This window comes from Anoplolepis gracilipes, chromosome 10 (assembly GCF_047496725.1).
Source record: "Anoplolepis gracilipes chromosome 10, ASM4749672v1, whole genome shotgun sequence".
Lineage (NCBI taxonomy): Eukaryota > Metazoa > Arthropoda > Insecta > Hymenoptera > Formicidae > Anoplolepis > Anoplolepis gracilipes.
The window spans coordinates 11,488,262-11,502,249 of record NC_132979.1 but is presented as its reverse complement, the minus strand read 5'-3'; the positions used below and the strand labels follow the sequence as shown (position 1 = coordinate 11,502,249).

The 13,988-nt window shown below is 26.4% G+C and overlaps 1 protein-coding gene and 1 long non-coding RNA gene across 2 annotated transcripts in view; one reads left to right on the top strand and one right to left on the bottom strand.

Moving 5' to 3' along the window:
• The window catches only part of LOC140670241 (uncharacterized), a 109,235-nt gene that overhangs the window by 5,536 nt on the left and 89,711 nt on the right, over positions 1-13,988 (bottom strand). The window contains exons 2-4 of the mRNA XM_072900813.1: positions 10,034-10,516; positions 8,839-8,978; positions 6,093-6,215 (exon numbers count right to left, since the gene is read on the bottom strand). Of these exons, the coding sequence (XP_072756914.1) occupies positions 6,093-6,132 (40 nt within the window). The 5' untranslated portion in view covers positions 6,133-6,215; positions 8,839-8,978; positions 10,034-10,516. The remainder of the gene's footprint in view (positions 1-6,092; positions 6,216-8,838; positions 8,979-10,033; positions 10,517-13,988) is intronic.
• LOC140670255 (uncharacterized) lies at positions 215-1,253 on the top strand. Its single transcript, XR_012047519.1, has 3 exons — positions 215-394; positions 497-619; positions 1,153-1,253. It is a non-coding gene; the product is annotated as an uncharacterized lncRNA (long non-coding RNA).

Sequence of the window (13,988 nt, the reverse complement as noted above, 5' to 3'; positions counted from 1 at the left end):
TTGTTAATTATTGTTTTGCTTATTTAGATTCTAACATACGGTAAAATATCTGACTTACAAAACCTTACAAGTACTTCAAATTCAGTATTTTTCCAAATAATTGATGACAATCTTAGATAAAAATTAGAATAATGAATTATTAGAGATAGGAAATAAAAATAAATTGGAAACATCAAATAAAATATTAGAAAATCCAACACATAACGTTTGCGAAGCATTTCCAAAAAGTATAAAATTTGAGAAAGAAAAATTTTTAATTTAAAAGATATTTTGTCGAAAAATGCATATAGACAAACTCTTTTACAAATAAGTCATTATGATGGACTTTTCACTACAAGATGTCAATCATTATTGTGCCATTAATTGATATTCATCTTTTGAATTTTAATATCAGGTAAATACATATTACTCTGCACATCTTTTATTATAATTTGTGTTTTTTTAAATGTTTATTTCATATTATCAAATGAGAGATCATATAAAATTTCTTTAAAAGATTGCTCAGAAACGATTTTGAACAAACTTCTCATGAAATCGTACAACTCTTTCCGCATGGCAGCAAAGAAACATATTTTGTTCCCCCCAATTCGCAAAAAAACTTTGGAGAAAAATAAAACAGGTATTTCACAAAGAAAATTAGTAGATTTTATAATAATATAAAATTCATTAATTCTACTAACTACTTGAAAAAATAAAAAAATCAAGCTGAACAAAACATTTTTACCAACGCAGGTATTTTTATACAAAATTTGAATTATATTCAAAATTATTTAGAAACATCTACAAAATATTGAATTGAAGTTTGTTTCGAAATTCTTTTAAACATTGTAAAATTTGTATACGGACTTAGAAATTACGGAACAATACAGAATTTAATTAATTTATAATTGACATTCTAAGGATGAAGTAATTAAAAAGTAGGACGAGTTACACGAGTTACGTTTAAATGATTGCACGATACAAATTATAAAATGTATTAATGATATAATAAAAAAGTAGTTGATATTGACTTCTAATTTCGGATACGTATTGGTAATAATATGCTTAAGTTAAAAATACTAATCATGAAAGTGTAGAAATTTCGAATTTATATTATTAAATTGCATTCATATATGAAATGTGTAGCTGATTAATTTTTTTGCACATATTTAGATCGAAAGAGATTTTGATAGAAAATATCGGGGATGCAAAAATAGATTAATTTCATCATGGACTTTAAAAAAATTTACAAGCTTTTAAAAAAAATTTGTCAACAGGAGATCAACTCAATAAGATTCTCATGCAATCGAAATCTTTGAATATAGGTAAATATTTAGATTTTTTTTTGCTCAGCTATTAATTATTTATCTATTGAAAAGTGATTGTTATATGTTTTTAAATATTTGATATAATAACTTTATAGATAGTAAAACGGTTCTTTAGATTTGGATTTTAATAGCTATTTTAGCTCCTAAATCAACGAAAATTAGTATAAAATCTTCAGATCGCAGAAGAGTGTGGAAACCTACAGTTTCTGAAAGCCGAGATGACATTTTTGTGCATTGCAAAGTTAGTTTGATAATATATGTTTGTTATCAATATTTGTAGTTAAGAGATAATAATTGTAATAATTGGTTAAATTTTTATGTTAGTAAAATGCAATTTAGTATTTTTTTAATATTTCTTTTTTTAGATACCAGGAGATATTGAACAGATCTGTATTAATGAACAAAACAAAATGTCCCAAATGAATCTTGCATGAACAATGCAGCCGTTTATTATTGTTATTGGACCCGAAATAACTTTAATCAAAAAAGTATACGTGCGTTTCGATAAAATAATATATAAAATGTAATTTGTATTAAAGGCCGTTTTGACGTACTTTTTAAAATATTTATTATTTTCAACACATGTTATCCGAAAGATTGTGAGAATTTTTGGTATTTAATTCAATAGAGCATTTATGAATGTTTTACAAGATAAGGATGCCTGAGGATGGCTTGAAAGATCAAGCCGAAACGTATGCAAATCTTATATATAGACCTGTCTTATATCATGTATTTATATGTTTTTACTTCCGGATTTTCATTATGTATTTTTGATATCCTTCAATATGTACGATTTCGTTATAATTTAAGTCATTAATGTTTACTGTGTACACTGCTTAATTATCAGTGTTATGACTACATTTAATTTAAAGTACTTATCGAATTTCATTTTTATTATGTTTATTTTTTTCTCTGCTTTTAACAATGTATTAAATCACCTTATTATTTACATTATACGTTAACCGCTCATTTATTGTCTTCTACCACGTCTTCCTTTTACAAGATATTTTGTATTTTATGTCAAAATATTGTAACTTTTGAGCCTCATAACTCGAAACGGACTTAATGAAAAAATACTTTATTATAGTGTTTTGAAAAGCTCTCGAGGTAAGCTACAAGAATGTGCAATGAAAAATGGAAGGTTCCATTTAAGAAATTAAAGATGACCTTTATATGACCTTCAAACAATTAAAAAACCGTTAAGAATGGCTCTCTCATAAATAATAATAAATGATACAATAACTGCTGCAGAGAGCAAGGGCACAAAACAAAATTAATTAAAATAGACGAATTAGAAACAACGAATCATATAATTTAAAACTTTAAGATATAAATATGAAGATAATTAGTGCAAAACATAATAAAACAATTATTCAAGATCAAATCAGTGGTGTCATCTTATATCCCCCCTTGAAACCATACAACTTTTATTTAAAACATTTTTTTATAACTTTTATAGTTTTTGAGATATTTAGACGTCTTTCAATATAAATGCTTCACCCTGTATATAGAAATTACTTAATTATTATAAAAATATTATTTGTAATAAAAAAATTTTTTATATGTTATGTATCTTCTAACACTTATTATTTATACCGTAAATAAAAAGTTATAAAAATTGTATCAGTAATAACCCTAACCCTAAAAATCGATTACATCTCAATTTATAACCTTTTTTTGTTTACAATATAGTATGTGTTAGAATGCATCGAAATAGATTACTTTTATTGTGCAATATTTATTTATTCTATTTTTATTCTAGATATCACAACGGAAGAAAAAAGAAATATCAAAGGTTACAAATAGACCGTAGGATTGTTAATAATGAATATGCTAAGAAAAGAGAACAACTACTGCATGTTAATAAAATACAGCACTCTTTTAATAATGAAAAATTTATTATCGACGAATATCTTTTGCAGATAAGATATTTAGAAATGCAAAAAGAAAAGGTCCACAAAGCATTAGCTGCTACGAAAAATAAAATAGAAGTGTGCGAAAGAAAATTAGCTATGCACGGGTCAAAAGAAACGATGAAAACACTTATATTGTTTTAGACTGGAAAAAAGGAAATAAGTCAATTAAAATTAAATGATCATAATATAAATTCAATATCAAAAACTATAAAAATTTTCCAAAAATATATCTCTGAGGAGTTTTGTCGTCTATCAAGAGCTATAGAAGATGTAGAACATTGGAAAGCAACAGAATTTAAATAATTTCTTTTATATACAAATCCTGTTTCATTGCAGGGAAAATTGCCTAATATTCAATATAAAAATTTTTTATGCTTACACATCGCTATAAGAATTTTATGTTCATCAGAGTGTATTAAACTTAATGCATATGCAAAATCTTTAATTTGGTATTTTATTAAAAAGTACAAAAAAATATATGATAAGGAATATATTACATATAACGTGCATAATTTCTTGCATTTTTGCGATGATGTATTATTATTTGGAAAACTTGATAATTTTAGTGCATTTAAATTCGAAAGTTATATGGGTCAGATAAAAAGAAAAAAATGAAGAATTCACAATATCTCTTACAACAAATATATAACAGAGTTGTTGATAGAAAGCTAACATCTGCTAACAAGTTTAATTTACGTGAAAAAGATGACAGCTCTTTTATTAAAGAGCTTTGTAAAATTACAGTTTTCGAAATGAAACGCAGATTGTATAAAATAGAACTCCCTGTTATTATATTAAATTAACAAGTGTGGCTAAACCTATTACGTTTATAAGATTAATATTTAAAAATTCATGTAATTATTTATTAACAAAAATGAGAAAGAACGAAGAAACTCGATATTTCATTTCTCCACGATTGTTATCACGAAATATAGCAAAATATTAGACTGTAAAAATAACAACATTTTTCTCCGCTACCGAACTCTCCAACGCTTTCAATCGTTCTACCTCTCCTTTCGTTTACGTGGGTAGCATCCAATACCCATTAATTTTAATGATGAACGTGGTCAGTTTAACACATACCGAAGTCATTGTACCAAGCTTGAAGGCAATAATCATATTCTCTACTCACTGAAAAGTGGTTCAGATAAGTATATACATTATTTGGCACGCCTATATGGCTATTCTCATTCCCTTTCCCCTCTATATGTTTATATGTAATATACCAGGTAGTTATTGAACGTGATACCATTCTTAAACGCGATCCTGCGCGGGATTGCCAGCGGTTATCTACTCTGTTAAAAAGGATAATATTTATAATTTGTGTAATCTCCCTGCTTGTATTGTATTTTTGTACTTATTTATTCTGTCAAATTGCATTTTACATATTTATCTTATCGATATTATTAAAGATTCATGAATTTTGCAATTTACTTTAGCTTTTTAATGTGGAAAATAATATCATCTGCTTCATATGTATATATATAATCTTTAATTATTCTTCATTAATTATTATTAATGAAAATGGAAAAATTTATAGATATTATCAAAAAATGTCTTTTAAAAATTTTACAATATCACTAGCTCAAAGAAAATAACTGTGTTCTTTAAAGAAATTCTAATTATATGCTTATTTCAAATATTTATAAAAATGAAAGTAATGACATAAAAATAACTGGAGAATTTTTCAAAATATATCAAATTTCATAGAAAAGCCTTCATTTAGTTTAGCTATAAAATTCGTTGATATATTACATAAAACAACAAATACAGCAACATTTGATTGGAAAGATATACAAATAAAATGTTTAATTTTACCAATGAATGATAAATTTGCAATAATTCCAGTAGTTCACAAAAATTTGTAATATCTATTGCATATTAAAGTATTATGTTCACACATGTAAAGTTTAAATATTATTTTGACATTTAATAATTTTTTTCTAATTTATATTTAATTAAAAATGTCACTTTTTGTATAATTTTAATCGTAAAAAAATGTTATTATGATTAATAATAAATTAAATTTTAATAGTAGTTTAATATATAAGTACTGTATACAAAATAACAGTAGTAGTTATTTTCTCTGGTCTTTTAAGATAACATTTGTCATTAGTGTTATATAAGAAAGTATCTTTAAGTTAAGTATGAGTAAATAAACTGTGTTATAAGTATAATTAAATTCTTAAAATTTGCATTTTTAAACGATATATTGTTTGCAGTTACTTTATTCTGTTGTAAAATTTAATGCCGAGTACGAGGGAGACGAAATATATTTTATAATACCAACTATATGGTTAAAAGAAAATGACAAATATTCCTACTGGCCTAAAAAGGACACTCGGAATTGCATCATTAAATGTAAAAACCTCAGAATGATTGGATTATGCACCCGGTTACCGTAATTGATAAATATGGTAAGTATATGTGCTTACATAATTAAGTAAAGAGCAGCATACAAATATAATTTTATTATTATTTTGTGTATGTATTTATTGTATGTATGGCTGTATGTAAGTATATATGTATATAGGGTGATGCCAAACGGTTCAGCCACTTATGAACAAATTGCTTCTGATAAACATCCAGAAATGCTTTTATAAAAAGTTAAACATAGGTCTAAAAAAGGTTTAAAAATGTATTTGAGCGTTAACTTTTTCAAGCAATTTTTACACATGTTTTAAAGGAAACTTTCTATTCAGATTTTTTATCAAATCACAAAGTTTGGTTGGAACTATCTTTTAAAAGTGTTTATCCGTCGCAAATAAAAATTTCTAAATTTATAAAATTATCTAATTATATTAATAATTAAATATTATTTAAGGAGTTAGCAGTTAGTAATATATAGAAATCTGTGCAGATAACTCACCGGCACAACACACGTTCCCGAGAGTCCTGGAGTCCGACATATCCGTCCTGTTCCTGAGTTCATTGGCCCTCTCTGCTCGTTATCCGCATGGATTTCTCTCCCTCTCTCAGGTGAAATCCAGTTCTATAGAAATGCAAATTATAAATATACTAATTATAATGAAAAGCCATGTTTTCTAATGAAAATAAGTCAAGAAAAATTGTTAAAAAATTATAATCATTTATAGCAAATTAGAGTTTTATTTAATTTATATAGTTTAATATAATCTTTTTTATACGCATTTAAGTGATTAAATTCTTACAATTATTTAATTTCAGTTGCAATTTATGAAAGTTTAGTTAAAATTTATAAAGTTTTTAAAATATTTTATTATAAAATACTATACATGTATATACTTGTATATATATATATATATTGTATATATTATATATATTGTATATACAGATATAAAATAATTATTTTTTATTTTAGTATTATCGATATAATTATTTATATATTACGTAATACTTTAATATTATTGTATAATAATAAGAAAGATGTTTTTTTTGCTTCATCTATGTCTTGTTTCAAATAAAATATTTTTCATAGAGAGTACCTTTTGAATTTTCATAGAAAGTTCGTAATCTTCAATTTATCTTACTTTATGTTTTATATAAATGTTAAATTAAAATAATAATTATTTTAATAAATTGCGAGTTATACTTATACAATTAAATAAATAAATGTATTAATCCATGTATTATTTCATGAAGTGTTATTATTACGTCCATTTCAATTCCGATTATATATAGGCGATTATGTATAATATAATTGTTATTACTCAAAACTTTTAACAACATAACTTTGTTGAATTTAATCTATTTTTACATACAATATATTAAAATAACAATATATATTATACTTGAAAATAGTTTAAATCGGTATATTATGTAGTTAAAAGTTTTACTATTGACTATAAATATATTATTGTGTATGTAGCTATAAATATATTATAGTAATATATCATGGTAAAATTTAAATACTATTTCCACAAAATGTTTATGATACAATATCAAGAAATGTTTCTATAATGTTTTATATGTAAGTATCTGAATGCGGACATTAACCGTTTATGTTATCTTTCTAAAATGTTTCTATATACATCTCTAAAACAATTCACGTTACAAAGACACATTATTGAAACGTATTAAATACGTTACTTTGTATAGTGGGTTATTCCTACAATTTTTAATTCTCTTTTTAAAATAATAAATAAATAATATATATTTCTAACAGTGTGTAATAATATGAATTTATAACAATTTAGTTATAGAAATCTCGTAAAGGAGTGCAAAAAAAGAAAAAAACTAAGAACAAAGAATAAAAGCCAATTGAAAAAAATGAAAGGTCATTTCAACCAAACATCCAACAAAGAAACGATCTCCTTTAAAATGTTTACAACATTTATTTTTCGAGAAAAGATATTTTACTAAGACAATCTAAAAAAAATTAGAAACACAAAGAAAGATATACAAGGTTTCCCAGAACACCCTTAACAACGCTCGTGAGCAGGTAGGGCACAGTAAACTGAGCAAAAAGGGCTTATACCATTTTGCGATTTTCGCAATAATTATTAAAATATTAATTAAAAACGCTCAACGTATAATATGAAGTATATATATAAGTGTATATATATATATATACATATTATAAATATTAGTTATATATATATATATATATATATATATATTATAGATATTAGTTATATATATATATATATATACATATATATATAATTTATTATAGAGTAAATAAAATTAATATTTCATGAAAATAGAGGAATAAGAGTTCTTATCAACAAAGATATCTCCATTTAAAAGCGTAAATTTTTTCTGTCAACTCTTATTTATATAGCAAACAAATAATGAAATTCAATTTATATTCTCTCAGTTAGAGTGTCACAATTAATAGGATTCAAAAAATATTTAGAATAAATTTGTGTTTATAATGAATTTGTGGTAGACTTGCAAATATATATAAATTTATAAAATTCTTGAAACAAATAATATTTACTTCTAGAAAATAAATTTTCTAAAATTTAGTAATAAATTATTTTTTAAAAGTAACAGTAACGGTAACGCGTAACTTTTAAAAAAACTAAGTTCCCAACTCTGAATATAATATGCATTTTTCTACATCTAATATATGTACTTACATATCTCTTACATACTTGCAAAATATATTTTTAGATAAAGAATTTCTCAAAACATTTTATGTACTAATAAATATACATAATTAAACATAATTAAAATATTAAAGACTTAAAAAAACTTAATGCAAAAAGCTAGTTGTTATAATAATTTTCACAAAGTTTTTAATTATTTAATACAACATTTGAATAATATTAATAATAACTTTTCTTTATTACCGAGCAATTAGAACATTGCGGTACAAATATGATAATGGATAAATAGGTATACATATGTATATTTTAATAAGTATTTCCTAACTTAATTAAAAAGATTTTATATTGTTATAACAATTAATATTAACGAATGCGAAGGTCAATAAACAAAAAAGAGTACAAATATGATACACAACATATCCATGTAGAACGAAAAGTCACAATAAAAAGTCAAAATATGTCAAAGTGACAAAAAATGATAGGAAAATTTTTGTAATCATATTCTCGTCTTTTTAACGTTATTTGACTTTGCACTTTAACATTTCTATTAAAATAACAAATATTTAAAAAATGGATTCTTACCTGCTCGCGAGAAAAGCCTCTTTTCTCTGAAATTATCTGGCAGAATTTGTTTTTTTTCAGCCTAGTACCAGAAATACTATAGCAGGATGATAATAATTTGCTCCTCAATGCGCTCGCACCGTAAAGTTGAGAGGAATCACCTTTAAACAAAGAAAATATTACTGTCACTAACACTGTTACGATGCACCATACAATACAACCAGATAAAAAAATAATATTTATTCATATAAATGTAAATGAATGTAATATAATATAACCCAAAATTATTAAATTATAAAATTTCTTTATTTTGTAACAATTCTATAAAAATATGAAACTGTAAATATATTATAGTAATATATACCATAATAAAATTTAAATACTATTTCCACAAAATGTTTATGATACAATATCAAGAAATGTTTCTATAATGTTTTATATGTAAGTATCTGAATGTGGACCTTAACCGTTTATGTTACCTCTCTAAAATGTTTCTGTATACATCTCTAAAACAATTCACGTTACAAAGAAACATTGAAACGTATTAAATAGGTTACTTTGTATAGTGGGTTATTCCTTCAATTTTTAATTCTCTTTTTGGAGTAATAAAAAAATAATATATATTTTTAACAGTTTGTATAGTATGAATTTATAACAATTTAGTTATAGAAATCTCGTAAAGGAGTGCAAAAAAAGAAAAAAACTAAGAACAAAGAATAAAAGCCAATTGAAAAAAATGAAAGGTCATTTCAACCAAACATCCAACAAAGAAACGATCTCCTTTAAAATGTTTGCAACATTTATTTTTCGAGAAAAGATATTTTACTAAGACATTCTAAAACAAATTTGAAACACGAAAAAAGGTATATAAAAAACTATTAAAATTTTTTTAAAAGTTTAGAAAATGAACAAATAAATAAATGTACAAATTTTCAATTGCGGCGGAAAAGCATTTTTAAGAGATGACATCATCCTTCATATATATATAAAACGGCTTTTTCCTTTTCTTGCTCTATCTCGAAAATTATTAGAGATATCAAAAAATGTTTTATACAAAGCTTTTTTTCGTAAAAACCGCTTTATATATCGGGAGTAATTTCATTTCTTAAAAGTGTTTTTCTGCCGCAAATAAAATTTCTAAATTTATAAAATTATCTAATTATATTAATTATTAAATGCAGTTAGTAATATATAGAAATCTGTGCAGATAACTCACCGGCACAATACACATTCACGAGAGTCCTGGAGTCCGATATCTCCGTCCTATTCCTCAGTTCACTGGCTCTCTCTGCTCGATGGGATCTCTAGAATTCGCCTCAATCAAGTGCTCGCACCAGACTGACCGCGGATCCTTCTATCCCAGATCGATAGCCCGATCAATCCTGCGCATACGGGGTGCGTAATTATAGCCAATTATGTAGCGACACGTCATCTCGCTGGCGAGTCGCGTGCTCACGAAAGTATCGAGAGTGTACGCACCCCCGATTACGACACGCCAAATCTGTCGAAATTCCTTCGAAGGGCTTTTTGTTAAGGTCGGAATCTTCTATCTCGATCGGAAATATTATTAGGATCCATCGTCGATGATCATAGCCAGTCGTGACACGCCAACTTCTTCGCCAAAAAAAGTCCGCAGGACGCCTCTTGGGGGTGCGATTTCATACAGCCCTGGTTCCTTGCGCGAGGATCGTTCGACGGCCTGTGGATTTCGCGCATTCTGATAATTTTCCGATTACACCGTGTCGGGCTGATCCGCGCCAGTAAATCACTTTTTCATGTTATATATATATATATATATATATATATATATATATATATATATGCACACACACACACACACAAAATAAATAGCGCACGTTACGCGCGCTTGTGATGCTCTAAGTCTTCTAAAAAAATTTAATTATGTTAATAAAGTTTTAATTAGTAGAATGTAATGATTCTGTTTTTGAATATCTTCAACAAATAAAATCCAAAGATGCGTAAGGATTCTTGCGAATAATAAACAAATAACAATCTTTTCATCAGTTCATATTTTTCTTATAAATTTTCATTTTCGAACGATTATTTGTAAGAAAAATATATGTTAAATTAAATTCTATATATTTGTAATAATAAGAACTAAGAATACAGAACACAAGGGACAACAACTTAATAGAATAATCATAATTGTCTAAAAGATGAGTCCACAAAGCACTTCAGCAATTATAAGATAAGATATTAGCTCTTTATATAAATTGTCCTTGTTAATAAATAATTTGATAGCAGGCTAAAAAATGATCTCTTGAAGATGTGTACAGTAAATATTAAGTTAGATTTGCTATTTTAATACAGAGATGAAACATAAAAAGATGAGCAATATTGCCTTCTCTTTTTAAGATTCTCGTCTTGAGAATCAAATGGAGAGATTTATTTCATTTAGATGCTCCAATTGATTGCTATGTAGACTTATCTTCCAAGCAGTTAAGATTATTTTATTAATTTGTTCGTTGTGTTCTGTAGTCTTATCGTTGGCAAAATATTAAAGTTAACATACTACTATTTTTACAGGATGTTATTATTTTCCGCGCAAATATTTGTAAATAAATGCAAAAATAATTATCAAAATCGATTAAAATCAATCAGATAGTGGCAACAATATTATAATCACAAAAACTAAATTCTTTTATTAATTCTATTTTAATATACGATATACCCTTATATAAAAATGTGTGTAAAAATAACTTACTTTTTTATATTATAAAAAAATTTTAAAAAACAAGTTTATATATACAACTATAGAAATATAGAAGAATAAAAAAAATATTATATATATATATATATATATATATATATATATATATATATATATGTAATTAAATATATAAAATAATAAAAAAGTAATTAAAGTAAAGTAATTTTAAATATATCGATTTTTTCTTTCTTTTTTCATTTAATAACTTGAAAAAAATTGAGCTTATATAAAAAGTGCATGCTGTTTGCTAGTGTTTATAAAAAATTATTTTCTTATTTAAAAAATTTTGGACATTTATACGTTCGTATAATTACTGTATTGAATTATAGAAAAAACAAATAAGATAAAAGCCACAAACCAATTTTTTTCAAACTAATTCAGTTTCTGTGCTCAAGATACATAAAATATGTAAGTTTAGAAAGATCCATAAAATGGTTATTGAATATTAACGGAAAATAAATATTTGAATGAACTTTATTCGTAAATCAAGTAATTAAATAACTCTTGATAATTGCAAAATAAAAACCTTTAACAAATATATTTTCACTTTTGTTAAATTACTTTTGTAAATTAAATAATTAACTGTTAATTAATTGTAAAATTAATAATTAAATCATTAAATATATAAGTACACAGATCTTTATTACAAATATGTAAGCACAATCTTTTCCTGAGCCTCGTATGCGACTGCTGATAAAATCGAATATTCGGTTACAAATGTACGCGACATACCATGAGATACAAATTTGGCTAAATGTAAACATATTCAGAACGCCAGTACGGATGTTTAAGCGAAAAATTTAACATTTTGCGTGAGGAGCGACCGTTGTCTTTTCACACGCCAGTTTTAATATTTATCAGCTGTGAAAAGTAAGCATTTTTACTAACTATTATGTTATGCACAACCTCTACTCTTTTTTTACCGAGAAGTTACTTAGCCCCGTTGGAGCTGCCATAAAGTATCAAACCGTGGACGAGTAAAGATTCTAAAGTGACGTGTGCAAGTTTTAATGTCTTTTTACGAGATGCCATCATTAGTCGATCTTTGCTCGTGGATGGCGTCAAATGGCATAGTGGGGGAAGGATCTAGCCTTCGAATTGATAAGAATTGTATTAGACCCAATGGCTTTCAAAAATGTAATATATATAATATTTAATTTTTAATAATATTAATACTAATAATATTACTAATAATACTAATAATAATATTTTTTCAGTACGAGTCCCAGTCGGAAATACAAATCAAAGAGTTCATTAATATTGCAGACATGGAATTAAAAAGACGATTTCGGCGCTACCACCGGGAAATAGATGGGTGGATACGGAACGATCTTTGGGGTGATATCCCTGAAGCACGGCATTACGAGGAAATGAATCCGAAATTATTACGAGGATCACCTTCGGTTGCGGAGGTTCTTTGGGGAACTTCGATATAAAGTTTGGGAAGATGAGAAACCGTAGCTTCCCGGACCTCTACAGGAGAACTCCGGGCCATCGAGCAAGAGGCCCCGCATGAACTGTATGAGTATTTATTATTTTTTTATCATTTTGTAAGTTATATTTAATATGAATAAAATTGTGTTTTTCTGTTTCAGAGCTGCTGCCCGCTTTCCCTCCCTTACTTTGTATATTTTTTTATATTTTGTATTTCAGATTTTGGATTTTTATATTGTATCTTTTAGATTTTTATATTTTATATTTTATATTGTATTTTTTAAATTTTAGATTTTTTATATTTTATATTTTGTATTTGTAGGGGAAAATTTGATGGTTTGAAGTAAATGTCTTTATTGTTTTACACATTGTTACAAGGCTTCACTAGCCTATTGTCTCGTAACACAGTATATGCTTTTTTTACGCTTGCAGCGACAAGCCGAAGAAGATTCTCCATTTTTGAAAACAGCTGATCGGAGACAGCTCGAGAACGATTCCCGAGCCCCACACCATACTTCGTTTCTTCCACGATCGCGCAGATATCAAAACGCGCTAGCTTAAAGGGTAACACCACTCTAGAATTTTCAAAAAATTGATTTTTTTGCTTAAACAATGCTTTAAGGTCTTAGAAATAAGAAACATTTGGTTTCAGAGCTCGGAAAAATCTCTATTATCCTTTTTTCGTAATTCGCCTGCGGCTTTTGTCGGCGCGCTCAGAGCGCGTTTCGAGCGCCTTTGGTGACTCAACGCATCGCGCTAATTCAAAGCATTTATTTTGGTTGTACCTGCTTGTATCTTTTAAGAACTAGTTACCTTTGAGACTGAATTACCTCGGTGACTTTACTCAAAATAACAACGAGTCTTTCAACTGCAAGATCTGGACAATAGCTCCAAAAACGGATCCAGCGGTAAAGTCATCGTTGATGTAGCAGCAGACATTGCTGTATGTGACTTCATTGACGGGCTGATAAGTGTAATGCATATTATGCAAGTATTAGGCATTACA